This window comes from Melanerpes formicivorus, unplaced genomic scaffold (assembly GCF_026170545.1).
Source record: "Melanerpes formicivorus ecotype bairdi unplaced genomic scaffold, bMelFor1.0.p_v2 SCAF_5, whole genome shotgun sequence".
NCBI lineage: Eukaryota > Metazoa > Chordata > Aves > Piciformes > Picidae > Melanerpes > Melanerpes formicivorus.
In genome coordinates, this window is record NW_027142357.1 from 24,923,405 (window position 1) to 24,950,652 (window position 27,248).

General features: G+C 54.7%; 3 protein-coding genes across 7 annotated transcripts; 1 reads left to right on the forward strand and 2 right to left on the reverse strand.

The window, feature by feature from the left end:
- Positions 1-107: 107 nt before the first annotated feature.
- Positions 108-6,902, forward strand: ABCB6 (ATP binding cassette subfamily B member 6 (LAN blood group)). Its single transcript, XM_068138839.1, has 20 exons — positions 108-435; positions 1,014-1,546; positions 2,020-2,157; positions 2,441-2,630; positions 2,717-2,809; positions 3,066-3,258; positions 3,346-3,467; positions 3,552-3,661; positions 3,749-3,814; positions 3,949-4,074; positions 4,164-4,240; positions 4,349-4,412; positions 4,510-4,595; positions 4,703-4,760; positions 4,931-5,035; positions 5,450-5,624; positions 5,934-6,046; positions 6,150-6,244; positions 6,432-6,500; positions 6,595-6,902. The coding sequence occupies exons 2-20, from the start codon at positions 1,031-1,033 to the stop codon at positions 6,719-6,721; spliced, it is 2,523 nt and encodes an 840-aa protein (XP_067994940.1). The 5' UTR covers positions 108-435; positions 1,014-1,030; the 3' UTR covers positions 6,722-6,902.
- A 318-nt stretch (positions 6,903-7,220) lies between these two features.
- Positions 7,221-12,904, reverse strand: ZFAND2B (zinc finger AN1-type containing 2B). Of its 4 annotated transcripts, none has more exons than XM_068138840.1 (9): positions 12,756-12,904; positions 12,030-12,124; positions 11,470-11,601; positions 10,691-10,842; positions 10,136-10,261; positions 9,916-9,985; positions 9,314-9,390; positions 8,686-8,767; positions 7,221-8,419 (listed from the first exon to the last, which is right to left on the reverse strand). In XM_068138840.1, exons 1-9 carry the CDS (start codon positions 12,808-12,810, stop codon positions 8,381-8,383), a joined length of 828 nt encoding a protein of 275 aa, XP_067994941.1. In that variant the 5' UTR covers positions 12,811-12,904; the 3' UTR covers positions 7,221-8,380. The 4 variants fall into 4 exon arrangements, with proteins under 4 accessions (XP_067994941.1, XP_067994942.1, XP_067994943.1 ...); XM_068138841.1 differs by having other exon boundaries at positions 8,686-8,764; positions 12,756-12,902; XM_068138842.1 differs by having other exon boundaries at positions 10,136-10,243; positions 12,756-12,901.
- A 208-nt stretch (positions 12,905-13,112) lies between these two features.
- RETREG2 (reticulophagy regulator family member 2) lies at positions 13,113-27,221 on the reverse strand. Of its 2 annotated transcripts, none has more exons than XM_068138844.1 (9): positions 26,904-27,221; positions 24,535-24,641; positions 19,848-19,878; positions 19,018-19,153; positions 17,605-17,689; positions 16,713-16,850; positions 16,279-16,373; positions 15,233-15,368; positions 13,113-14,556 (listed from the first exon to the last, which is right to left on the reverse strand). In XM_068138844.1, exons 1-9 carry the CDS (start codon positions 27,113-27,115, stop codon positions 13,826-13,828), a joined length of 1,671 nt encoding a protein of 556 aa, XP_067994945.1. In that variant the 5' UTR covers positions 27,116-27,221; the 3' UTR covers positions 13,113-13,825. The 2 variants fall into 2 exon arrangements, with proteins under 2 accessions (XP_067994945.1, XP_067994946.1); XM_068138845.1 differs by lacking the exon at positions 26,904-27,221 and adding an exon at positions 26,471-26,487.
- Between the last annotated feature and the right edge of the window lie 27 nt (positions 27,222-27,248).

Consider the following 27,248-nt stretch of genomic DNA (forward strand, 5'->3'; position numbering starts at 1 on the left):
GAGGGGCGGGGGGCAGCTATATTTATCCCCGGGAGGGCTGCGCCCGTCCTGCCTGACCTCTGCGCCGGGCGGGGCAGTGGCAGGGGCTATCGCAGCACCGCAGAGCTGGGCTGGCGGCCGCGATAAGCGAATTGCCTTGCTGGGGCTTTAGGGACCCCTGCCTTGGCCCGCACTACGGGCACCGAGCCGAGCCTGTCTCTGCAAGGGGGCAGTTGTGGGGCAGGGTGCACGGGGCTGACAGGTCCGTGCAGCCCGGGGTCGGGCACCAAGGCCGGGACACACAACCGGGGAGCAATCGCGGCGCCGGGGCAGGCGCGAAGGAGCCCGGCGGTGCCGGCGCGGGGGCGGGGAGCGGGGCGGAGCGGAGTGGCGCCGGGAGCCGGCTTGCGGCGGCGGCAGGATAGGGGCCTGGAGAGGGCCGGGGGCCCGGGGCAGGTGAGCAGGCGCGGGGCTCCTTGGGGCGGCGCGGCGGGGTCGCCATGGCGGCTGCGCGGGTAGCAGGGCCAGGGCCGAGCGGCGCCCGCACCGCCTGGCCATTGCTCCGGCACGGCCCCTCACCCGGCACGTGTGTGTCCCCTCTCTGTCCCATGCCTTTGTCCCTGCATTTCTGCAGCCTCGCGTTAACCCTGGCCCGACCGTTGCGCCGGTGCCCCGCGATGCTTGCCCCCGGTCCCAGCATTCCACCGCCTTCCTGTCCGTTCGTTCTCTCTGCCCGCCGGGTACGGTCGCATTCCCAAGGGCCCAGGTGGCTCTAGGGACGCAGTGTTGTGCCCAGGGCATCGGCAGGACCCACAAGTGGATCCTGGTGTAGCGTCCACGTCCATTCCTATGCAGAGCTTGCCCTAGCTGCATGCATGGCTGCCTGAGAGTGGCATGCAGCATGTCCGTTCTGTTTGTGTCCAGCGGCGCATGTCCTCGTTCCTATGAGTGCCTCCTATGCCATCCCACCATGGGTCTCTACTTGCAGCTGTGCTTGACAGCCCACCTTACTCCAGCCCCTCTTCTCTCTGCAGCCGGGCAACCTGCCAGGATGGTCGTGCTGAGGAGCTACTGTGAGGGCAACAGCTCCATTGCCCATGCCTGGGTCCAGCAGGGCTTCCAGCCCTGCTTCTTCTTCACCCTGGTGCCAGCCGTGCTGTTGAGTGTCTGCCTGCTGCTGGGTGCCCTGCAGTATGCCTGCTATGTCCGTTTTGGCCGTGCCATGGAGCCCAAGTATATCCCCCGCTCCCGCCTCTATCATGTCCAGGTCATACTGTCCCTGCTCCTGGCCCTGCAGCCCTTTGGTGGGCTGCTATGGCAAGCAGTGGGGCTAGGACAGCTCTATGGATACATGTTGCTGCATGCCTGTCTCTGGGCCCTCAGCTGGGGCTGTGCTGTTGCCCTCCTGCAGCTGGAGCGTACGCAGGTGCTGGCACAGGACCAGACGCGCGGCCATGGCACTGTCCTTCTGCTCTTCTGGGCACTGGCCTTTGCTGCTGAGAACCTCACCTTGGTGTCCTGGAGGAGCCCGTTGTGGTGGTGGGCACTGGAGGACACCAACCAGAAGGTAGGCCGGGGGGCTGTGGTCAGGGACAGGGCTGGTTGCGAGGTGGGGCGTGCCATGCTCAGGGTGTGCACACTCCCGGGTTGCACCCACGCACCTTGCCTCAAGTCTCGGCCCTGAGCCCAGCTATCGCACATCTCTCCATGCCCCCATCTGACTTAACTCCTCTCCTGCCTGGACCAGGCCCAGGCCCAGACTCTACCTGTTCTCTGCAGCCTTTATTTCCCTGCTGTTCCCAGGGTAGGAGCACCCCAAGATGGAGGGTACAGAGCCAGATGTATCAGGAGAGGAAGGAAGGGAAGGGGTCTGGGTGCTGTCTGAAGGTCCCACTGAGTTGCATGGGGTGTTCCCTCTCCTCTGGGTGTGCAGTATCCCACTCCTGTGTCCCACTCCTTGCATCTCTGTCATACCCATCCTTTGCCTGGCCAGGCTGTGACAAGGACTGGCCGCAGTGTTGAGCCCTGCTCTCCATTCAGGTGCAGTTTGGTTTCTGGCTGCTGCGTTACATTTGCACGTTCATGCTCTTCATTCTGGGCATGAAGGCTCCAGGGCTGCCCCACAAGCCCTACATGCTGCTGGTCAATGAGGAGGAGCGGGATGTGGAGAACACCCAGGTGAGTCTTCGGGCTGGAGCAGTTTGGGAACATGGTCAGAGAGATGGGGACAAAATGGAAATACAGCTGCCCTGGAATCAGTGCCTTCAAGAAACCAGGGAGGAGTGAGGTCTAGGGCTGCCCAAACTCCCTGCCCACTATCAGGAGGATACAGCCCTACTGGGAGGATGGAGTGGGGACCCTGGGAGAGAGGGGCTTGTTTTATGGGTGGGATGATCTCTGGGGCCATTGCCAGCTGGGCTGGGGTGCCAAGGCAGTGACCCCTCACTCTGTTCTTGCCCAGCCACTCCTGCCTGACTCCAGCAGGACCAGCTCCACCTGGAAGGATTTAAAGAGGAAGTTGCGGCTGCTGGTGCCATACATGTGGCCAAAGGGCAACCACCGGCTGCAAGGGCTGGTGCTGTTCTGTATGACTCTCATGGGGCTGGAGCGAGCCATCAATGTCTTTGTCCCTGTCTGGTACAAGAATATTGGTGAGGAGCCTAGAGTTCAGCATGTGAGGTTGCCTCACTAAATGCTTCTTGCCCCTCTGTCCTGACTCTTGCCACCCTCTCTCCAGTGAACCAGCTGACAGAGGGCGCTCCCTGGCACACCCTGGCTTGGACTGTCTGCATCTACGTGGGGCTGAAATTCCTGCAGGGTGGAGGTGCCGGTAAGGACTGCCAGGAAGGATGGGATGCTGGGGAGAGGCAACATGGGGCACGTCCTACTGGGGATGGGGTGGCCAAGGATGCCGTTATGCTCCCATCACTGTTGCACTCTCGTGGGAGCAATCCATGAGGTCTGGTCCCAGGCTAGGGGCAGCAGAGGAACCTATACGAAATCCCTCCTTTTGAGTTGAGCTTTCTGAGTTAGCTGCATGCCCCAGTGGCATTAGTCCCCACTGACTGTCCCACGGTGCCCCACAGGCTCCACAGGCTTCGTGAGCAACCTGCGCACCTTCCTGTGGGTGTGGGTGCAACAGTTCACCAACAGGCAAGTGCAGGTGCAGCTCTTTGCCCACCTGCATGGGCTGTCCCTGCGCTGGCACCTGGGGCGTCGCACGGGGGAGGTGCTGCGCAGCGTGGACCGGGGCACCAGCAGCATCAACAGCCTGCTCAGGTGAGAGCGTGCCTGTGGCGGCTGCAGGGAGGCTGGGCAGCTGCACCAGAATGAGCTGATGTGCCAATCCCCTTCCTGCCCCCCCAGTTACATCATCTTCAGCATCATCCCCACCATTGTAGACATTGTCATTGGCATCGTTTACTTCACCTCGGTCTTCAGTGCTTGGTTTGGCCTTATCATCTTCGTATGTATGAGCCTTTACCTGAGTAAGTGAGGGTCAGGGTGCAGGGATGCCATGCTGGGCTGTGGAGCAGTGGGCACCTACCAACACGGCCCCCTCCTGCCCGCAGCTCTGACCATCTTCATTACTGAGTGGAGGACTAAGTATCGCCGGGACATGAATACACGGGACAATGAGGCCAAGTCCCGGGCTGTGGACTCACTCCTCAATTTTGAGACGGTACCATAGGTGGTGGGGGGTCACTGAGCACTGGTTGGCACTGGTGGGGGATGATCTGTTCACTGATGCTGGCTCTGTGTCCTGTAGGTGAAGTATTACAATGCAGAGAGCTACGAGGTGAACCGCTTTAATGATGCCATCATCAAGTACCAGGTACAGGGAGCTCAGCACTAGTGGGAGATTTAGGGGGGAAGGAGCTGAGCCTCACAGGTACCTGTGTGGAAGCTGGAGTTCACTGTGGTCTGGTTTTGAGGTGGCAGTATCCCGGAGGACCTTGTCTCTTCCAGGTCTCGGAATGGAAGGTTAGTGCCTCATTGGGCCTCCTCAACCAGACCCAGAACCTGGTCATTGGCCTGGGGCTGCTGGCAGGGTCCTTGCTCTGTGCCTACTTTGTCACTGAAAATAAGCTGCAGGTAAGGCTGGTGACAACCTGGGCAGCTCCCTGCCCAAGGTGGGGACCTGGTACTGGTGGTGGTGGGTACTTCTACCCTGTTCTTTGCAGGTGGGGGACTTTGTCCTCTTTGGCACCTACATCATCCAGCTCTACACACCTCTTAACTGGTTTGGGACTTACTACAGGTAATGTTGGGAGCTGCAGGGATGTCTGGGGTCTGTTTCTCCACCATGGACACCTGGGTTGAGATGTGCTGCACCAAATCCTTCTTCCTGGTCTTTGCCCCATTCCAGGATGATCCAGAACTCATTTGTGGACATGGAGAACATGTTTGAACTCTTCCATGAGGAGCAGGAGGTAAGTCCCACCTTCCTGGACCCCTTTTCCTGACACAGCCCCATGCTTCTGCCCTTGGGACAGGCTGGCTCTGAGGCCACATCTGTCCCTCTGGCAGGTGAAGGATGTGGTGAATGCCAGCGACCTGCGCTTGGAGGCGGGGCGGATCGAGTTTGAGAATGTGCACTTCAGCTACATGGATGGGTATGGGGTGGTGGGCATGGGGTGGGACAGGTCAAGCTCTGCAGCCTGGCACAAGACTGTGGGGCAACGGAGGTGGCCCTGAGCCCCTCTCCATCTCCCTCTCCCAGGAAGGAAATCCTGCAGGATGTCTCCTTTTCTGTGATGCCTGGGCAGACTCTGGCCTTGGTGAGAATGGAACTTTGGGTGTGGGTTTACTGTCAGAGAGAAGAAGGGAGTGGGAAGCATGAGGGTGGGAAGGACAGACTCATGCAGGGGCAGCCCTTCCTTGCCCAGCCCCTGTCCTGCAGCACTTGGGAGTCTCTGGTGTCTCCAGGTCCCTGTACTTTTGCATGCAGGTGGGACCTTCAGGGTCTGGGAAGAGCACTGTCATCCGCCTGCTGTTCCGCTTCTATGATGTGCGGGGTGGCTGCATCCGCATCGATGGGCAGGACATCTCTCAGGTGAGGGTAGGAGGCCTCTGGGGACTGGGATGGATGACACTAGCTTCCCTGGGCCTCACAGTGCTGCTCAGTGCAGACCCTGGCATCTCCCCAGGGTAGGAGTGAGCACACAGCTGCTATAGCCCCTTTGAAGGCTGATGTCTGTCAGGAGTGGGAATGAAAGGGGACCACTGCTGGACCCTTGGGCTGAAGTGCTGGAGACTGGGCAGGGCTCCCCACAAAGGGCCAGGGCACTGTCAGGGTCCCCCAGCCACAGGCTGGAGATGCAGCTGAGCCTGTGGTCCAAAGGGGACCCTGAAGCACAGACCGTGCGAGGAGCAGAACCTGTGACTCATGGCTATGAGGGGTAGGTTTGAGTGTTGGTGGGGAGTCTTTGTGGGAGATATATGTCTGGCTGAGCCCTCCCCTCCCCAGGTGAAGCAGGTGTCACTGCGTGCTCACATCGGAGTGGTGCCCCAGGACACAGTGCTCTTCAATGACACCATTGCCAACAACATCCGTTATGGACGGATCCTGGCCAGTGATGAAGAGGTGCAGGAGGCAGCCCGGGCTGCCGACATCCATGACCGCATCCTTTCTTTCCCTGAGGGTGAGACCTCCCGCTCTGTGGTCCACTCCTTGTCCTCCCTTGCTGTCCAAGGGTCCTCCATGTCCTTGTAGCTGTTCCCACAATGGACCCGTGGGTGATGTCTCCCACGGGGACACCTATGCCACCCTGTGCCTTGTTTTGCCTCTCCCTTCTCTCTGAGGCTAAAATCAGCCCCCAGGCAGGGATGAGCTGAGGCTGTGCCAGGCAGCTGCATGGTTTCAGCAGGACCTCCTCATGTAGCGGAGCCCTGGTCTCCATCCCCATCTTGGAGGACACCAGTGCAGCGTGCTCCTGCCCTTCTGCCTGCAGGGTACAACACCCAGGTGGGAGAGCGGGGTCTGAAGCTGAGCGGCGGGGAGAAGCAGCGCGTTGCCATTGCACGCACCATCCTGAAGGGTCCTCGCATCATCTTGCTGGATGAGGTAATGGCAGTGCCCCCAGCCTGGCCTCGCTCTACTGCAGCTCCCGCCCCAGTGGGTGCCTGTGCTGCCTGCATCCTTTCCTGACAGCCTGCCTCGCCCACAGGCCACATCCGCACTTGACACAGAGACTGAGAGGAACATCCAGGCTTCCCTGGCTAAGGTCTGCGCCCACCGCACCACCGTCGTTGTTGCACATAGGTAGGGACGAGGGGAAAGGCTGATCTGGGAGGTGCTGAGCTCTCCGGGCTGGCCAGCCCTTCCCAGAGGTTCACACAAACCCTGCTAAGGAGACGGTCCCTGCAATTGCAGGTCCTTGCCCGGTGCAATGCCTCCCCACAGACCCTCTCCCCCTGGGCTAGACTAACACTCTTGACGTTTTCTGCAGGCTCTCCACTATTGTGGGTGCAGACCAGATCCTGGTGCTCAAGGATGGGCGCATTGCAGAGCGAGGCAGGTGAGCATACTTGGAGGGCTTGGTGCGGTCTGCACCAATGGGGACTTCCTCCCTGCCCAGCTCAGGGCCCTGAACCCCTCTGCTCTCCCTGCAGGCACGAGGAGCTGCTGCAGAAGGGTGGTGTGTATGCTGGCATGTGGCTGCAGCAACAGGCTGGGGATGAGAGCGAGAGCAAGGAGCACCATACCGAGAAGCCCCTGAGCAGCAAGAAAGGGCCATGATCATGGCCAGGGACTCTGTTGTGACACTGACTGGGGCCCAGGCCCCCACATTGCTAGGGAACTTTTTGCCAGCTATGGGCTGGGGCCCAAGCCCCAGAGCTGCAGGGGCAGGGTTGGACACTCCTCTGTTTGTACCTGTTTGTTTTGCTGTTGTGTAGTTTCTTAAACCAGGTCCTTCCCAGCTCTGCTCATGTGTCCTCTGGGCAGGGTATGCACCTTCAGGACCCACCCTGGGGGCAGTGCTCTAGGCAAGGTTACTGCCCCTGCCCTTGTGTTAACTAGCAGCTCTGTCCCACAGCTGATCTCCTGAGGTGAGAGAGGGGCAGAGCCCCTTTCCTTCAGAAAGGGCTAAGCATGGCAGGGGCTTGTACTGCAGTTGCAAAGGAAGCAGCGCAGGTGGTGCCCACTTTACCTCTGAGTGCCACCCTCCTTGTGCCTTCAAGCCACAGAGCTGCACTGCTATGGACTGGACACAAAGCAACTGCTCACCCAAAGCATCTCTGCACCTTGTGCTATGCTTTTATTTTTCTCCCAAGCAGCACTTTGACAAGACTTAGTGTTCCCTCAGTCCAGCCTGAACCCACCTCCTACTCCAGGGATGCACTGCCAGCAGGTAACCCTCACCTCAGCCCTGCAGAGGAGCTCAAGAGAGGGGGTGGGAAAGCAGCACAGCTGCACACACTCCCTGCAAGAAGCCAGCAGGACAAGCACCCTCCATCCAGGGGTCAGCTCCTGCCTCCCAACACCAGCAAGGAAGGGTTGGCTCCAGTCACAGGGCTGTGTTTACAGGAAGGAAGTCTATGCAGCTGCTACCCAGGAGGATCTCCGGCTTCATGGCTGGAAGGAGGGAGGCATCCCTGCCCCCAGCACCATTAGGAGGGTCCTGGGATAGTCGAGGGCAGTGAGCAGCAGGAAGGCAGCTGCAGTCTGGCCATACACTTGCTGCTGGCCCAGTCAAGTCACTGCTGAAGCTACTTTTCAGTTAATTGCCCTTGTTAAATTACAACAGAAAGGAAAATCGGCCCCCTTGAGTCTGAGAGGTCCAGGGCCCCAACTGAACTGGATAAGGCCCAGTGTGCTTTTCTGCATGCAAACAGCATGGGAGGCACAGGGAGCAAGTAAGGGGCTGCCTTCATGCTGCTGGGGGGCTGCACATATGCCATGCCTGTGCCAGAGGCTGTCCCAGCACAGCCCTCTCAGCATGAAACCCAACCCCCTACTAAGGCAGGCAGCTGCATCCCAGCTCTAGGTCCAAGCATGCAGAGACATCTTCACACAGCACTTCTCTCCAGGCCAGCTCTGCCTCACCCTGCAGTCCCAGCAGTGGTGGGACATGGCTGTGGCAGCTGTGGCTAAATGCACATCGTGAGCTGCTGCTTGCTTTGGTTGGCCTGTGCTCAGCTCATCCTCTGCCATCTTCGCCTCTCCAGGGGCATCAGCAATTTGCTGTACCTATTTTACACAAGAACTAGTGCTGAGGTGTATGTGTGTGTTTCGTGGCTCGCTTACAGCTCCCAGGGAGATGAGCTGTCCCTGGTGGGAGGCTCTTATCATCAGTGTCCAGGCCAGAACCCCCATGGCATCCACGTGGGAGGCCAGAGCTGCAACTCGGGTCACAGGTGGGATGCTGTGTCTGCTGGCACACCCTGCCATACCAGCTTACGACATGCTGCAGTTTGATGGCTTGGAACTGTGTGCCTGGAAGAGGAAGAAGCACACTGTCAGCACGGGGAGATGGGCTTCTCCTCTGGCCTGCAAGGGGGCACAACCAGTGCTCGAGCCTCCAGACCTGTGTATTCAAGCAGCAACATTGCCGCTGCCACTGGCTGGGCTGCCTTCCTGGTGAGAAAAGTAATGCTAGACAGAGCCCAGAAGCAGCAGAACCCAGGGAGGTTCCCCCATGATCCCAGCCAGGCCAGGATCAACCCCATCATGGTGCAGGCTCTACAGCCAGCCACACTCACCTGCCGCTGTGACTGCTGGTACTCAGCTTCACTCACTGACAGCGCCTGGGCCAGGGCCAGATCCTCCTCTTCCTGTGTGCTGCTGGGACAGAGGTGCAGTGTGTGCCTCAGCCTCACCTGCACTCAAGAGCCCTTTGGGAGTGCAGGACTTCCTGCTGCTACAACCCTCCAGGAGAGCTAGGGGCAGGGAGCAACTGAGGATCACCCTAATCAGGCCAGGGGCCATAGAAGAACCAGAGAATACAGCTGCAGCTGGTAGCCAGCACCCTGGGCCAAGGAGAAGCACAATCAGTTTGTAAGGCAGTGCTTTTAGGAGCACCTGACAATGTGCACAAGGACATGGACTCCCAGGGTCTACTCCACCTCTGCCTCACTATAGCCATGCTTATTAGCTGACAAATGGTCAATGGTTTGCCCTACTCTGCACTGTTGGTCACTGCCCCCTCCCAGAACCCCACAGAGTTTGCATGATTAAGAGAAATCTGCAGCTCCAGACTCTTCCCTTTTCACCTAGTCAGCCACACAGAGGCATCACATGCTGAAAGGAACATCATCTGAAAGCCACATGATGCCGCCCTAGCCACTCATACACAGGCTTGGAGCATGAGCACGTGTCCCCAGGCCATACCTGGGTGGCTGCACTGAGCTGCATGCTGACTCTGCCAGAGACATCTCCAGGGCTCGCTGCAGTGCCTCTTCTTCACTCTGAAACAAAACATCTTGTTACCAGTTTGGCCAGGGGTGGCAGAGGGCAACCCCAGCGAGGGCACATAGCATGTACAGTCTCTGCCTGGCCAAGGGTGGGTGCACCTCCCATCTCCAAGGCCAGACACAGCCAATGTGAAGGTCCTGGGGTCAGGACAGACCTGCTGCTTGCCCTCCCTCTGCCCAAGGGAGCACAGCCCTGCCTACCAGTGCTAAGCAGCTTCCAGTCTCCTCCTCCACCCTTGGCTTGCAGAACAGAGACAACACCAAGGGAAAATGGGCAGTGAATTTTATCCCTTTGAAGAAAGCCAAGCACCAAGTGCAGTCAGGAGCTGCCACTGGCAGGCACCAGAGCAAACTGATGCCCCACTGAGCATCTGGGATCCCTGCTTGCCAGGGAGGCCCTAGCTGGGCAGCATCACAGTCACCTACAAAACATGGATTTAAAAAACTATTGCTGCAGTAGCTCCCTAGGGCAGTGGAACCACTCAAGCCCACCCCAGATGCCCAGGCCAGGCCACTCACCAGCCCATTCTGCAGCATGACAGCCGGAGGGGAGGTGCTGTGAGTCTGTGACACAGTTGCCCTACCTCCTCTGCAAACAGGAGAGAATCTGGGTTATTGACAAGGTAGGGAGCCCTGGTACAACTATGCAGCCCTGCTGATGCACAAGAAGCAGGGAGCTATTGCTCCTGCATCCACAGGGAACGAACTTGAGCCTGGTCTTGCCCACCTCAGAATTTACCTGGCAGAGGCTGGAGAAGAGGAGCTGTCTGCTGGCCAGGCAGCTCCACTGCTTGATGTGGTGACAGTTTTGGAGGAAGATGCCTGAGCCCTTGCAATTGCAGCATGCCTAGGACAGATGAGATGCCTGTGAACAACAAGCCATCTCCAGGCACTGAAAACCCAAAGCAATGAAGCCAGATAAGGATGATGCCTCCTCTTCCTCCCTTGAGTAGCTACGTTGTAGCTCAGCTATGCCCAAGAGTTTCAAGTGTCATTTCTCTCCTTGAAACACTGTCCCAGGATGGATAGAAACTATCAGATGCAGAATAAGGAGCTGGGGAGAAAAGCAAGAGCAAAAGAACCAGCAGGCAGTACCAGCAGGACTGCCCCAGCAGGAGGGGCATTGTGCATACAGCTATGCAGACTGCAAACCTTAACACTGCTGGAGGACTACCCAGCACAATGAATGCAGCAGTCCCAGACATTGGGCCAGGAAGAGCTGGGCTTCCTCGCTGTCACCCATCTGGCAAGCACAGCCCAATCCCTGCCAGCCTGTCTGCTCCCAGGCCCTTACCCTGCTCTGCTGAGAGGATGCCCTGCCCCACTGCAGTCATGGTCCAGGGGATGCCGGTGCTTGAGGCAGTAGTTCTTGTGGCACTGGTCACATATCACCTTCATCATTTCCTTCTGCCTGCAGCCAGGCTTCATACACTTGTTGGTGAAGATCTGGAAGACAACATAGCAGCAGTGAAAACAGCACAGGACTGTCCCTTCCCTCCCTGTCAGGCCCTGGGCACTGACCAGATTTCTCCACCAATACCTCCTCTGTGAAGGGCTGGAGCTCTTTTCTGAATGTTCTATTTGTTTATTACCAATCCACTAGCGCTTTGGTCTCCACAGACAATGGTTTTCATGATCACAGAATGCACAGCCAGAAAAAGACTGCCTTGCCCAAGAACACTTGCTTGCCCTGCCAGGACAGTGGCAACAGTCCAGTGTCCTCCAGCTGCTGCTGGGCTGGATTTCTTCAGGGCCAGCTTCCTGCAGCAATTTCCCCTCCTGGCAAGATAGGGCAGCTAACTACTGATTGCCTTTTCCTAACAGCAGCACACAGTTTCCCATCCTTACATCACAGGTGGCTGCCCAGCCCCAATCCTTCACTACCTCAGCTCCAGAATCATATCACAAAGCCCTGCATGTCAAGCTCACCAACCCTTCCTTCCCTCAGCCTGTGCAAACAGAGATGGCACCAGGGCAGAGCCAAATTCTGTGCTGTTTTGAGTACACCCGCAAGCTTCATCAGGGACCCAGTGGAGCGCTGCAGTGAAGTGGAAGGTGCCAGATTCCTCCTACCTTGCGCTTGCGTTGTGCAGGGTCGGACTTGCAGTCACGGTCAATGTGCTCTCCCACCACCACATCAGGCATCTCCCCCCGCCTCACAGGCACTGGGGTGTTGCAGAGGGGACACACAGGGACCTGCACATCCTGTAGAAGAAAGGAAAAGGTGCTAGGAGCACACAGCTAGGCAACATCAAGTGCCATCTGGCTGTCTCTCTCACTTCCAAGACCTGCCTGCCATGGACTCCACAGCATCACTTGTGGATTGAGACCTTGTTCACCACCCTTCAAAGCACTGTTTCTGACCCAGCAGATATAACAGACATGAATACACACTCTGGGAAAGACAGCTGGACTGTGAGATGCCCAAACCATTTCACCCAGTGGCAGAGGACAGGCTCGAAGTTTGAGGCATTGACATACAGATCCTGGCTTTCACAGATGCTTCCAGACTCAGCACACATCCCAGAGGTTATTGCCCAAGTGAACAAAGTCACAAATTATTCTGATCCTCGGCTGGGAATGCTCTGCAGCTCTCTGTGGGAGGCTGGACTAGACCTCTTCTCCATGCTTACCTTCTTGTAGGCAGAGGTGCAGTCATGCTGGGCGTAAGCAATGTGGTCGGTGCAGAAGATCTGCTCACAGGCGTCGCACTTCAGTGGGAGGAAGTCTGGGAGCAGGGAAATGCCGCAGAGGTCAGCGCTGCACACCGGCGGCCGGCGCCTCCCTAGCTTCCCAAAGGCCCAGCCCTGACCCACGATCGGTTTTCTCTTCCCTCAGCTCCCGGCAGAGAAACAAAGGGGCTGCAGGTCCAGGCTACGCCTTCAGCAGCACCTGGAGCTCCTCCTCCAAACGTGCCCTCCGCGGCTTCAGAAGTAGCTTCCCGAAATCAGACCCAGCCAGAGGCGAGTGGAGCAGCCGCACCCGCCACGGGTTCAGCCAGCCGGGATAAGGGCTGCCGTGTGCACCGGGGGAAGGACAAACCCCCCGGGCACCCACCGCCGTGTCCGGCCTCCCCAGCCCCTGCCCCGCCGGTTCGAGCCGCGTCCCCGGGCAAAGGCCCCCGGCCCGCCGGCCCCCAGCTCCACCCCTGTACCGGCCGAGAGCAGCGACCTCGGCCGCCCCGCGCCCGTCCGCCAAGGGCAGGCCGGGCATCACTCCCCGCCCTTCACTCCCCGCCACACCGAGCAGCAGCAGCCCGGCCGCGGGCCCCGCGCCGCCGCCTGGGCCTCAGGCTGTCCCGCTCGGCCGGGAGCGCGGTCCGACCGCTCGGCCCCCGCCGGTGGCCCCTCTGCCCTCACCTAGGCGCTGGCAGGCGGCCCAAGAGCAGTGGGCTCCCAGGTCCGGGAACTCCATGGCGGGCGGACACCCACCGGGCCCAGCGGCTCCCGCTTCCGGCGCTGCGCGGGGCGGTGCCCGCACAAACACCGCCCCCCGGCCGCCCCTCCGAGAGCTTCCTCCTCCTCCCGTCCCCGCTCCCACTCCCGCCCCCGTCCTCCCAGCCCCGGGAGAGACACAAAACACGGATCCGCCGCTGTGCGACACCTCCTGGCTCTCTTCGAGCTGCTTCCAAGTCTTCGGGTGCCATGCCGCGATGCCCGACCGAGCACAGACGGCAAGAGGTGCCCGGGAGCGGCCACAGCAGGAAGAAAGTAGAGTACTGAGCAAGGCCAGGAGCAAGTTTCATTCATTGCAAAAATCTCCACAGCCACCCAACAGCAGAACTCAGATCAGACAGGGGAAACACCATCCCAGGGCGCGTTCAAACAGTTACACGGACGATGACAACGGCTGGCAGAAGGGGCCTCTTCACCGCTTGGCTTTCGTCCCCTTGCTACCACCCTCCAACTTCAAACAGCCCTCACCCTCCCCCTAGCCCCTGAGAGCCAAGTGTGTCAGTGCACCCCCCGCCCCCCCAACAAAACCAAGGAAAGTTAAAATTATTTACACTTTTAGCCATTTAAAAACCCAATAAAATAAGATTGCATATGTCCTACTGGGGATGTGGGAATCAGCAGCAGCTACAGCTAGCTTGGTACTCTGCGTGCAAAACGAAAGACAAACAGAAGACAGACCGAAATACCGCACCATTACTAGGAAGCGTTTGCTGGGGGTGGTGTTTGGGTTGTGGTGTAAGGCTTCTAGGAGCCGGCTCCTCCCCAGCCGCAGGGCAGGGGCGTGTCCCGCCCCACCAGCAGAGCCCGGGCTCTAGAAGGATGGAAAAGACTCGTTACTCCGGACACAGCACATTAACACTGACGCGTCTCCATCCCAGTCAACACAGACATCTAAAACCCCACTGCACGTTCACCACGTTAGTTCTTCCTTGTTTTCCAGTGACGATGGAGGAAAAGAGGGGCATGAAGACGACCTAAGACATGGGTGCTGCTGTCATCACTGCCTCCTCCTCATCTCCTTGCTTTGGCAGCTCAGCAAGCATGGGAGAGGCGGGAACTGGAGGGGCAGGAGACTTTTGTGCCTCCTGCTCCTCTCCAAGCCCCAGCTCTACATCCATTTGCTCCAGCTCCCCCTGATCCAGTAGCTCAAAGTCATCTGCTTCCTCCTCATCCTCTGGTGGAGCTGCTGTCTCTGTCTCCACCACTTCGCTCTCTGACAGCTGGGCTTGGAAGTTCAGTTTCTCTTCAGGCTCGGTAGGAAGGAACTCGGAGAGGGAGGGTCCCTCACTGGCCTCCGAGGACCGCAGCAGGGCAGAGAGGGTGTTTTGCACAGCCGTGGTAATGGCAGTGGTGACGATCTCCTCGCTCAGTGTATCAATGCAGATGCCCAGGCCCGGGGCAGGGACAGTCTTTGGCTCTGTGTTGCCTCCTGCCACTTGCCCACTCCCGTTGAAGTGCGTATTTACAAAATGGAGAGGAGACGCTAGACGAAGGATGGAGAGGTCAGAGTCCGCGGCCTCCTTCTCTGCTGAGTCTAGCTCATGGTCAGCATGAGCAAGCTCAGGACCCAGAGGCACGCCAAAGGCGTCTTCGTCGCTCTGTGGTCCCAGGTCTCTGGAATGATATTCTTCCACGGAGGGAAATTCTGCCAGGTCCTTGGAGAATGACTCCTCTGGCTCACTGTGCAGGCTCTGCCGATCCAGGTCTGAAAGGCACCAGCAGTCAGGTGCAGATCCTCTCACCTCAACTGAAGGCACTGACATCTACCAGCCACCTCTTCCCAGCTAACACACTAGGGCTCACTTTTGGGCATTTTCCCAGCTCTGGGAACACAGCAGGACAGAAGCTGAAGTTATTCCCTTCTCACGTGGGGCACCCTTTTTCTCCTTCTGTTCAATGGACTCTCTGCTCAGAGAGGACTTCCTTCTCCAGCTCACACTGTCTGTATCTAGACCCCTTGATTAAAACCCACAGGGTCTGGGACATTGTACTTACAGTATGTCACCTGCCTGTTCCTGCCCAGACGCTCAAGTGACCACATCTGAGGGGTTACCTTCACATTCCTCACCACTAACCAGTCCTTCTCTGAGCTTGTAAGTCTGACAGGGTGGAGTGTCTGACCTGTTTTACCCAGCATCATATTTGGGTGTGTTACTAAACCATCCAATTATTTCTGCAGGACTTTGTGGATGGCCTTGCTCCTTCACTGGAGTCATAAAAGAGCATTGCCTTGTAGGGCAGTGATCAGAAACAGATGACCATTCAGGACCAGCCTTTCCCCTGCAGATAGCTGGGTTCTCTCCCTGTGTTTGGAAGGACAGTTGTTCTAGGGCAAAACACTCAGGACTAGGAAGACAGCAAAGTGTTCCATCATCACATACCTTCAGAAACGTCTGTCAGCTGTGGGGTGGTAGCCCTTGAAACAGAAAATCCCCCACTCTCCAGGATGGAAGCCTCCTCATCAGAGAGCTCAGAATCTGTGATTGACAGTGCCAGGGCAGTTTTTTTCACATCCACCTGCATGGGATGAAGACAGAAATACAAATTCCTGGGTGTCTGACTGCCAGTGCTGGCTATGGGCACCTTCACATAGACCAGACCTTCCAGGCAGAAGTTTTGCTGGAGAGACTCTGCACAGAGACAGCATGAAAGCAGGAAGGGCAAAATGCTCACTGCACTGCCAGGGAAGGCCAGAGTCAGCTCATTGGCTTTCCTGCAATAACTCACTGCCTGCAGCTTTGTCTGCCCTCAGTGAAGAACCTGAAAGAGCCAGCACAAGATGGCATCACCCTCTAGAAGCCTCAGAAGGCTTTGATCCTTCAATCTCTCCTAGGATTGCCAAGGAACAGAATGCTCCTTTCCTTTTGCTTTCATGCTGGGTCCAATGCTGCCCTGTACAAGTAGCAGTTGTTCAAGAATCTGCATTCCTTTGAATGCTGGAGCTTCCCACCACACAGCCCAGCTACATGCCCAGAGCTGCTGTAAAGGACAATACTGGTTTGTTTCTGTGGTGCACATATAGAAAGGCCCCATACAGTTTGACAGAGCAGTGAACTGTGTGAGAGACACTAGTGCTGCCCACCTCCCTTTTTCCAGCAGTAAGGAGCCTCCTCTACACTTATGCCAGGAAAGCTCATTCCTTCAGATGACATTCATATTCCCTGAGCATGCAGTGTAGCCATCAAAGCAATTCCACAGGTCAGCACATAGCTGGAGGATGCTCATCCTGTCCTACTACTGCATCACCAGCCCTGTGGCACTGAATTCTTGGATTGGAGACACAAACCACCCTCATCAGAGGCCTTCTGTCCTTGGGATTCTGCAGAGAATAACTCTGCTGTTTGCTACCAATTTAGCTGTACTCAGGACAACCCCTTGACTCTCAAGCTGCTACAGACCGGATGGAAGGGCCTCTCTGTGCTCTTACCACTGGGGAGAAGCCTGACAGCTCTGCCTCACTCTCGCTCTCCGTCTCTGCCGTCGCTTCGTCACCGGCCGCAGGCTCACTCTTCCCTTGTCGCTCTATGAAAAAGAGAACAAAGGCTTCATATGAGACTGAAGAAGTTTTACACTTTTATACATCACTTTCCCACTACTTCTACTACCCCATGAAACTGCACAGTCTTCCCAGAACCCTGAGGTTGCCTGTGACTGCTGTAATCTGCTGCTCCCATTTGCTGTCCCCAGGATCACCTGCTCAGTTGCTCTCCCCGTAACACTCCGGTTTCAGTCTGTTTTCCTCTCCCCCACTGCAGCCTTTCACCACAGTGTCAGCAGATGTGTTCTCCCATTGTCCCTTTGCTCAGGCTCCACCCTTGGAGGACAGCACCAGAAAAAATTAGAAAGAAGATGGGTCCTTACTCTTCTTCTCATGCTTGTGGTGCAGTGTCTCAGCCTTCATACTGTAGTCCAGTTTCATCAGGACAGGCTCCAAACGAGTGTACATCCTCTGGATCAGCTCATGATAGACCACTAGAGGCCACAGCAGAATGCTGAGCACTGTGGACAAAGGATGTGGGGAGCATGAGAGACCAAGCACAACCCAGTCCTTCACTGGCTACCAGCAAGAAGCCCTGCATCAAGAGAAGCACAGCTGGACAGCATTTGCTTTCCCACATGACTGCCTAAAGTCCTCATCCATGGCTAGTATTCATTCCAAAGCTGCTGGATTAAGTAGGTTTTCCTAACAGATCTCCATTAGGATATGGATATATGTTAAGATGGCACATAAGCCCTCCACTTCAGTGACTGCAAATGCCATAGAGGCCCTGAAATGCAGTTATTTAAACTAAAAATCACCAACACTTTTGTAAGGGTAGCAGCACAGAGCTTGTGTGTAGCTGTGCTGGCAGCAGACCACCTGGACAGTCAAGAGTTTGCAGGGACTCAGGATGCAGCGAAAAATGTCTCATTTACTAAACACACAGCTTCTTTAACAACCATCTCGATATGGATTTTCCACTCTAGGAACTGAGAAGCCACAGCTTGGTGCCTGCCTGCAGCCTCACCAGCAGAGCCCCCAGCCGTGGAGGGAAGAGGAAAGCGAAGTTTTAGGACGGCTCCCTCTCCTGACTTGACCCTTGTACTGCATGCACTCGGAGCGAGAGGCACGCCGGAGCACACTGCCTGCGTTTTTCAATCACCTAGCACAGAACCCCTCGAGAAAACCACAAATGTGCATCTACCAGCGTGTCAACAGCACAGGCAGGTTACATTTCAGTTTAAGTCAGACAAGAGAGCTGCTTATACTCACAAATGATGTAGGAGATCATTATGCCTGGAACATAGTGTCCAACTACAGCCAGAATCAGGCAGCCTGAGCAGACACTCATGCAGAACTGAAGGAAGAGAGAGGAACAAACAGAAGTGACAAGAAGCAGAGACACGTCTATGCAACCCGTGCAGGAAACCCCATTAGAACCAAATGAGGGATGCTCCTAACAAGCTCAGCACACCAGCTTTGCACTGAGTCTGTTCAGATGCTGACAATCATGACTCAGACAGCTCAGTTGGGTTAAGCTGTAAGCATTAGAGATTCAAGTGCAGGAAGACCAAGGTAACCCAACACCCCAAAAAAACAACTCAAAACTCTGTTGGACAGTTCTTTATCAAGTGAATTCTGTTTCTTGAGGCTAGGATGGGATATTGCAAACTGCCATGTTAGAGTAAACCTCTCCTGCAGAGCTTAGTACAGTCTGTACTGTCCTGACACAGACAGGAAGCTGTTAGAGAGCCACCAGACTCTGTGCCATTGCTATGCCATGGCCCAGCCAGCAGAAGTACTAGAGGAACCCATGCTCCCACCAGACCAGGACCTTCCTCCTCCAGATAAAGTAGAAATATAATGGTGCAGCCCTGACATCTTGTCCTGCATTCTCCTGGGGAGAGGTGGAAGCCAGAACATGAGTTCAGACAGACTAAACCCAGCAATGAGGAGTTTCATTCATAATGGAAAAGGTCTATAAAAGCTCGGGTGCTCTAAGGGCTTCGCTCACAATGAATTCACGCTTCGAAAGTGTCTTGGTCCTGGCTCCCTACTCCCTGTAGGTGGGACAGTTTTTTAACATAAGAGGAGTAACCAGCAGTGATAGAAAGCCACTCCTTTCAGCATGCTAGACCCCCCATCAAGCCTGATGCAACCTCAGTGGCTGCTCTGGCCTATTTTCTGTGAAGCTAAGGCAACTCCTGTCTGCAAACCCTCTCCAAATGACCTACATCATAGACATCAGGAAAAGGTTAATGACAGCTTTCCATGCATTCAGGAACACAGCTGCATTTGCACTTGGTTAGCTACAATCCTGGCTAAACACAATAGGTAGGACCAGCTTTGGAATGGAACCCATGAATGGGGCAGAGAATGTAGACTCCTTTTTCTTTTTGCCCCTCCCCACTCCTAATGTAAGAGCTTTCTTTGCATGCTAAGAAATAAAATTAAACATAGCTAGCCATTCACAGAAGGGGTTAAGTTCAGCTCCAGTCACCAATACTGGAAGCCAATTACTCATTATTTAAGCCTCCCATGGCACAAAGTCTGAAAAGAATGGACAGCAAATGTTAAACAGGGACAGCAATTGTAAAAATACTCACTTTACATTCTTCCATCTCCTAAGTCACTACTAATGGAAAGAAAAGCCCCTGCACAGAATAGTAGGTAGCTCCAGCTTACCTTGGCAGGATTTTGCCTCTTGTACTGTAGCAGTTCCTGCAGGTACAGCCTGAAGGTGATCCAGCTTTCTGCCAGACAGTGGCACAGCTCAGGGACACTGAGCAGGTGAGGTTGTGCCCCTGAAGTCACCCCCTCACTAGAGACAGACAAGAGCAAGAAGACAATCTTTGAACATGGTCTGTTTTGTTGGGGAGGGAACAACTGCACTGAGATGTAAAGATGCCTACCAAAGGCTTGACCCCAAAATGCTGTCTGCACCTTCAATTGAACTATGGAAGACACTTGGAGATACTTTTTCGCTTTAATCAGGAAGAGAGCCAAGAGACATCCAATCCAAGCAGGAGTAGACACCATAACACAGTATCCCCATGCCACAAACCCAATACTCAAAGCCACACAGACAGAAGCACTAGAGGTGGAAGCAGTTACGTGGCCTTCTCTGGCACCAAGTCCAAGATAGCCAGGGTATGGTGCTAAGACCTATAACCATGGCCAGCTACAGACAGCATGCACACCCTGCAAGAGTTATCCTCAGGGATTTCTTTCTCTCTGGAGAATTCTTAAAATAGTCCAGGGCAGACCCAGAGAAGAAACCTAAAGCATCAGAAGCACTTGAGCTTTACTGCTAAAAGAACACTAGCTTTCCCTAGAGTCTCAAACTGTGGCTCCTGAGCTGATAAAACAGCTTCTAGGCAGGAGAAGCTGCTAACGTTTCACAGCAGGAGCCATGCAATCTCTTGACAACAGCAAAAAGGGTGGGTAAGTTCACCACACTGAATTAAGGCTTCTCCTCTCTCCCCTCTCACCGAGGAGCACATCAGTGAGCTTACCTCTCCCCTCCCGGCTCCTCCGATGGCTGTGCTGTAGAGAGAACACAGCAGATCAGTCAGCCAAATGAAAAACACAACCTGACATTTTTACCACTTGAACAGAGCAGAGCTGGAGATGTATCATCCTCAGCTGGGGATGCACTCTGGGGACCTTCATCATGCTCTCCCACAAGCAGGAACCACTGGCTTGGAGTTTGAGCTGTGTAGGCTTTAGCGAAGCATGCCTGGAACAGCCAGAGCCTGGTGTCAGGGTGCCCCAGCACACCTCACAACCCACACTGACAAACACTCACGTGTGAGGTGCACCCTGCTGCTAACAAGTGGGCTCTCTGCTGCAGGGGTCACACAGCTTGCCCCAGTGTTCCACACGTCTGGTCAACACCATGCTGAGGGCAGCCGACTAACCCTTTGGACTGCCAGCAAGGTCCCTGAGCTGTGCAAAGCTTCAGCTCCCACCTCAGAGCTCAACATGGCACTCACAGGTCTAAGCTGTATTTCCCACTGACGAGCCCAAACCACAGTCCCTAGCAGGATGCTGTGTACAAATTCCAGAGATGTCCCTTCTGTCGCTATCCCTTCACAAACATCAGGCTTGTCTGCAATTGCATCATTTTAGGGCTCTTTTATGTCCCCTGACAGCCCTTTGTGCCAGGCACAGCTGTAACTACACTCCTAAGGTGTGGCAATCTGGATAAATACAAGGGAAAGCTTCCCTCATTCCTTTCTGCACCCAACCCAGTCATAATCAAAAGGGGCTTAGTCCACACAGCACTGAAGGGAGGAGCCGTGTTTCAGTGGCAGAGGTGACATACACAGAGGGAAAAAAATCCCAAGCCACCCCAAGTATTTCTGTGACAACTGCAACTCATGATCCTGGCTGCCCACAGATTTGGGTGTCCTGCCCAGCTGAGTAGCATCTGAAGATGTACAAGGCTCTAGCAAAGTTCTTGCAGCAGCAGAGTCTTTATGTGCCTCCTGTCTTTAACACACCATGATCATGCTGTAATGGCCCCTTGAGGTCTACTCTTCTCTCCCTGTCAGCCTAATGTCCTAAAGGTGGTAGGGATAGATACATCTTTGATGCTGTTTGGCCAACAGCAAACTCGGTCCAAGAGGTTCTAAAAATCAGTGGAACCCTGTCCCTGACACTGCACATAAACAGGACCAAAATAAAGGAAGGGAGTTTATGTTCAAACTCCAGGCTATTTGTTAAAAAAGGGCTGGAAAGTGCAACATGAGCAAAAAGGGGTTTGAATCCTCCCTGGAGTCATCAGCAGCAATGGCTCTTCCAAGGAAACACACAGAAGAGCCCAACATCCATCACTGCCAACACCCAGTGAGACTTCAGATGCCAGTTCAAACCTCAGAAGAGAGCAACTGCTTGTAGCAGCCATGCCACCATTCTTTCAAGCCAGAGAACATTGGGACCAGTATGCCAGACTCCTCCTCTCGCTGCAGGCACGCAGGCAGCGGGGCGGGAGGCCATTCGCCCAGGGGAGGAAGTGATTCTTTGAGAGTGTGACCCAGATTTCCAGTAATCAAGCCTGACAAGAGGAGTCAACTGCTCTCACTCTGGGCTGCCCATTCACTCCCCTCCCCACGCCTGCTAGGCAGGGCTGTCTGAGAGCTGGCAGACACCACTCACAAAGGGAGCTCGGGGTGCGAAGTGAGTATCGTGGAGGCAGCTCCACCCCCGCGGGGGGGCTGTTTTCCTCACAGGACCGCCATTGCTGCGTTGTGTTAATGTGCTCAGAAATCTAAAGCTGCTTAATGGCAGCACGCAGGAACCCAGCAGCATCTCAAAGCCTCATCTATTTACCTGCACTAAGTCATCAAATAAATCACATTTGGCACTGGCCTGTTTGTGATGGATGGCTATACTGGTTGTACCGGCTACCAAACGAGGTGCTGGGATGCTTGTGGTACTCTGCGGGACAGATGTGCCAGCAACACGCTAAGCAGGGTGGCACAGGAGCCCCACCACTCTCTGACTGGCTGCAGTAATCCAAGCCATCCAAAATGTGCCAGCAGAGGGAGTGAAACAATCCTCCTTAGTTGCTTCTGAAGGTTTTGGTGAGGCTTTGGGGAGCTGCAGAACATTTCAGCAGGCAGCAGAGTGTTCATGTTATTTCAACTAATTGGCAAACACAAGCTGTCTTTAAAATCAGCTATGTGTTCCTTCCCGTAGTAGAGCAGTCTGCCTACTGTCCATCTCCAAGCACCAGAGTCTAATGCCTGTTTGAGGAACAGCCCAACCACAAAAAACCTGGAACACTTCTGATGGGACTCATTAACTCAGGTAAGGCTTAACTCCAACCTGTGTTGCCATACTGTCTAGTATTGATACAACTAAGGCAGCAAGGAGCACACTCCCAGTTGGCCTCAGATCATCAATAACTGGCTGAAATCTTGCTGTCAGCATTTCACACCAGATTGTGGATTAATAGAAACCACTTGACACACACCAGACTCTTCTGGGAGACCAGTCAGCCGTGCAGGAGTTTAGGTTACACATTGGTACTGACAAATTATCGCTGATGAATTCCTTGGCTCTTACAGGTTTTCAACGCTTCCTCAAGAGGCATTCTTCATCTGTGTGTGAACTTCAGCTCGAAAGCAGGGGCCCTTTTTAAGGAGTAGAAGCATTCAACTGCAACGTAGGCCTTGCTAAAGCTCTTCCACACCATGTTCTCCTACACTGATCCTAAACACAGCTGCCAAACAATGGCACAAAACCCTATTTCATACTCACTTCAGGAGAAAGTTAAGATGCTTCCTAAGTCCTTAAAAAAATATTTAAGTGGAACCCCATGCAGAGGTGGTCACAAGCAGAGCAAATACCCTGCATGGGTGCTGAAAACATGCAGTCCCTTCTGACAGGACCTAAAAAGGTTGTGCATCTCCCCGCTGTTAATTGGTCCCTGATTACAGTGTGTGAGTAACTGCAAAACACACGCCAAGGTTTTAGTACAAGCAGTCACCCGAGACACAGAGAACTGCCACAAGCTGAGGTTTGTGTATCTATGTACTCCTGAAGGTGTGGTAGTGACCTACTTCCAAAAGCTCCTGGAAAGGCTCACAGGAAGCACTGAGGAGGAAAGCCACAAAGCTGCAGCTCTGCTTCAGCAGGAAGTGAAAACTGCAGAAGAACATCTAAAGTATTCAGCAGTGCCAACAAGAGGCCCCTCAGGAATGCGGAGCACTGCTCCTTCCTCAGGTGAAGCTGAGGAAACAGGGTCCAATAGACCATGTCAAAATCAGGGCTGTGACCTAACTAGGCACACCAGAAAGGTGTTCTTGATCTTTGCTGCCAGGAGCAGAAAGCAGGAAGGAGTGAGTTTAGGGAAGAACACCACTCAGTAGGATGGGAACTAATTTCTTGCAGACCTGATGACACAGGATTAGCCTAACCCCTGGTGTGTTGTGGGGATTTTTGGATGTTTTGTTTTGGTGGTGGCTTTTTGTTTGTTTTGAGGTTCTTGGGTTTTTGGTTGTTTGTTTTTTTTTCCCTCACTACTCTGCATTATATAACCTGATTGCAGTACAGATTTCCTGTTTCTTCCAGGATAATACAACTTTTACAGCCTGCTATTTGCTGGGGCAAATTCTACCCTCACATACCTCAATGATACCATTCTGCAAGGGACATCAGGCTTTTTGCAGTTCTGGACTTGTTTCAAATGAGATGTTTTGGGTTGGCTTTCAACTATCCCCTTAAAAATCCAATGTGAATAAGCAGGAAATTAAATTGGTCAGTCCAGTTTGGCTGCCTAGTTACCTGAACCACACAAAGCAAACAGTTTCAAGACTACAGAAATATATCTAATCTTATCAGGACGTCTGTGAAAGCACCCTTTAAGTCAGTACCCTTTTAGGTCAAATAAAGGGCACCTTGCAAATACACATATAGAGGGGCTTTCATTCAGAAACCCTCCCTAGAGTAGGGGGGCAGGGATGGAGGGCCTGAGCAGCCTTTGAACAGCAGCACTAGATGCAGTAGGCAGGTCTGGGTACAGTCACTTAAAAAAATCCATTGAAGGAGGCACTCAAAGCAGACAGCAGCCCATCCATGCCTATAACTGTTAAAAGGCTACTCTCTTGTTGCTTTTCTGTTCAACATTGGCAAAGATCCTCTAGTTAATGGGAGAGATAAGCCCAGTGATCAGACTCACCAATTAGCTGGAGACCAGATGCTGTTCAGTACAGGTACAAAACACTAACGCTCCCTGTCAGACACTCTGCTACCTGCCACAAGAAGTGGTTCTCGTCTGCTCCACTTCTTTCACGACAGGAGTCCACGTTGCACTGAACTAAAACCGACACAGTTTCCTTCCCCCAGGTCAGTTGGCTGTATGTGCTCAGACCTGGAATGATCTTTTCACTGTAGCATTTGCAGGACAGAAAAGGACATGGCAGAAACACTGCATCATCCCCGCCACCAGCCTCCCTGACAAGCTAGCTGGGCTCCTGGTCACTCTCAAAATGGGCAATTCTCCCTGTGCCCAGAGTATTAGGATATACCCTAATACACTGACACAATTAGGAAAGAGGCAGCACCAGTAGAAAAGCCTGCAGTTACAGTAGGAGCAGAGCTTACATGATCCAAGTGACAGCCAGCAAAGGACCAGCTGTGGCCACAGCCCAACAGTGAACTCTGTCACTTGCTATAGTGCTGCTTATCACATACCTGAGAAATCAAACAGGAACCTGGGCTTCCACCTTTCCAGCAAGAGGATGCCAAGAAGAGACATGCTGAGGAGAAAGAGGGGTCTCAGGGAGGTGGAGGAAAACAACCTAGAAATCAAACATGAAAGTGTTAGGCAGGAGAAAGGCTGCAAGTTACTTTCTTGGTGAGCAAAGAGATAAAGCCCAGTGCACGGCAGAGCATCTGACTGCTACTGGCCACTGCAGCAAGCACTGTGCTCCACAGACACCCACTCTCACCACAGCACATTCTCAAACAGTGCCTTTGCCCACCACCAGAGAGCTGACTACCTGCCATCTCCCAGTGCTCTCTTCCCCTGGCTCCTGAGCTCCTCCTACAGTTATAAAACAAAGCTAATGCTCCTTTGTATGGGTGCAAGCCCTTCCAAATACTAGAGGTAGGGGCTCTGGATAACATAAATACTGATTGCTGTAGCAAAAGACCAGTCGAGAATCAGCTTGTTTGCTCAAAAGTTTTGACTTTGATGACATCCTATTTGTCACCATGAGGTCTGGCATTACTCACAGCTAGAACCAAAGCACAAACTGCACCTGCTTCTAGATGCTTGTTCTTTTATCACATACTTCTCCCCATATTTAATCAGAGACTAATGCTTAGACAGCTTAGTTGCTCACTTGACTCCTTTCATCTCCTTCATCAACACACTGGCATGAGCCAAATACCAGCTCATACACAGCCACACAATCCCACCATCAAAGAATTTATCTCCCCACTCCACACATTGAACAACAAAGGTCTCAGGGTGGCCTTGTGCCAGCAGTGGCCGTCTGCATTCCTCCTCTCCTCCATGCAAGAGCATCAGCATTCCTCACTCACCCCTTTCATGAAGGCTCCTTTCCAAAAAGGAATAGTTGCCTGCTATTTTACCTTGTTACTCTCCAGAGAGTATCTGCCAATATAAGAACTAATCTTAAACGTACCAAACAATGACTGGAGTTGGAAAGCATCTCATTGTGCAGCACAGGGAAGGGCTGTGCTTCCTGCTAAACTGCAGTCAGAGGTAGAGGACTTGGAAGTGAGATCTGCCTCACTAGGCAGCACAGAAAAACAGCCACACACTTTCCATGGGCTTACAGGACACATGATGACATTTTTATCCCTTCTCATGAGACAACTCTGTAGCTTAACACATCAGCTTTGGAAGAATTTCCTCCAATTCTGCCTCATCTATGGATTGCAGCTGAAGGATACTGGTTGAATTCTCCATGGGACCATAGAGAATTCCTCTTCCATGATATTTAAATCTCTCTGTTGTCCCACATTTTAGGCATCCTTTGCTCTTCTTGACCTTTTCATGCACAGTCCCTTAGCCATCATACCAGCTCTGCCATCTCATGGTGCACCTCTGCCCCTCCCACTAACTTCAAAGCTAAGCTTTCAGACTTTTATAGCTGGTAGAGAAGTCCAAAACCATTTTAAGTACCTGGCTACCACTTACACCTCTAATTGTACGGATGAGGGAGCAGAAGGTGAGTAACCTCTTCATGGTGACTTCAAAGGTTTGTTTAGTCACACGCTTTTCCTCTTCCCTGACTTCAGCCTGTCCCTTCTTATTTCATCTGCAACCAACCTTTAACTCTTTCCTTGGCCAATTCTGACCTTTTCTGCTGGGAGAGCTGCTGGCTGAGGGCGTTTTCGCCAGTGACACTGGCTCACTGTTTACACAAACAAACAGGATGTTTTCCATTCCGCTCCGCAGCTGGGCTCTGCCACTCACCCTCCGGCTCCTGCCGCTGCCCTCCCTGCTCGAGAGGCAGGGAACACACTCGCACCCCAACCGAGCTGCCCCGGCCTTCCCGCCAAACACCAGCACCCTCCAGCAAAAGATTAACGAGCAGAAGGGCTTAAATCAAACGCCACACTGCAGCCAGCCGCTGCAGGAGGCCACGGGGCTTACCGGCCGCGATGACGGCGTGAAGCGAACCGATAAAGCACGGATGCAAAAATTAACCAGAAACGTGCCTGGGCGAGCCTCCAGTTTGGCCCAGCTGCATTTTATTATCGCGGGGCAAATCCTGCCCGAACTCTTGGCACTTTCCCCCCTCGGGGAGTGGCCTGTTGATGCTTGTCGGAGGAAAACAGCGCGGCTGCTCCCGGCCAGGCGCATCCCCCGGCGGCGCGGGGCGCAGCTGCCCTCGGCTTTGCGGCCCAAGCGCAGACCTTAGGCAGCCCAGAGAAGATCGCCCTCGAGCCCGAAGGCTCACAAACGGCCCCTGCCAAGAGCTGGCCAAGCAGCGCCCCGAGAGCCACCCGCCCGGCCTGCGCAGCCTCGGCTGGGCAGCCCCCGCCGCCCGTCCGGCCCCACACGGCCTCCCCCCCGCCCAGCTCACCACAGGGCCCCGCCGAGCGCAGCGGCAGTGACCAGGCTGTGCAGCGGCCTCTCCCACACCAGCAGCCGCTGCGCCGCCGCCAGCGCCGCCTCCCAGCCCCGCAGCCGCTGCCGCAGCGCCGCCGCCAGCCGCTCCGCCGCCGCCGCTGCCGCCTCCTCCTCCTCCTCCTCGGCCGCAGCCGCCGCTGCCTCCTCGGCCCGGCCGCTCGCCATGGCTGCGGGAGGGGGAGAGGGAGGGGCTGCTGTCACCAGGGGCGGCGAGCACTGCACCGGCCGCGGCGGGCGGCACCGCCTGAGGGGTACGGGACCGGCGGCCGCTGGCGCCGCGCGCATGCGCAACCCGCCC

Excerpts from the sequence above, each read along its gene's own strand:
- RETREG2 (XM_068138844.1), bottom strand. The coding sequence starts at position 27,115 with ATGGCGAGCGGCCGGGCCGAGGAGGCAGCGGCGGCTGCGGCCGAGGAG. Across the intron at positions 19,154-19,847 it reads GAGGAGCCGGGAGGGGAGAG|TGAGGGGGTGACTTCAGGGG; the intron begins GTAAGCTCACTG and ends GTCTGTCTCTAG. Across the intron at positions 16,374-16,712 it reads CCACAAGCATGAGAAGAAGA|AGCGACAAGGGAAGAGTGAG; the intron begins GTAAGGACCCAT and ends TCTTTTTCATAG.
- ABCB6 (XM_068138839.1), top strand. The coding sequence starts at position 1,031 with ATGGTCGTGCTGAGGAGCTACTGTGAGGGCAACAGCTCCATTGCCCAT. Across the intron at positions 3,662-3,748 it reads CACTCCTCAATTTTGAGACG|GTGAAGTATTACAATGCAGA; the intron begins GTACCATAGGTG and ends TGTGTCCTGTAG. Across the intron at positions 5,625-5,933 it reads CATCCTTTCTTTCCCTGAGG|GGTACAACACCCAGGTGGGA; the intron begins GTGAGACCTCCC and ends TTCTGCCTGCAG.
- ZFAND2B (XM_068138840.1), bottom strand. The coding sequence starts at position 12,810 with ATGGAGTTCCCGGACCTGGGAGCCCACTGCTCTTGGGCCGCCTGCCAG. Across the intron at positions 12,125-12,755 it reads GGCCGCCTGCCAGCGCCTAG|ACTTCCTCCCACTGAAGTGC; the intron begins GTGAGGGCAGAG and ends CCCTGCTCCCAG. Across the intron at positions 9,986-10,135 it reads TCTTCTCCAGCCTCTGCCAG|AGGAGGTAGGGCAACTGTGT; the intron begins GTAAATTCTGAG and ends TCCTGTTTGCAG.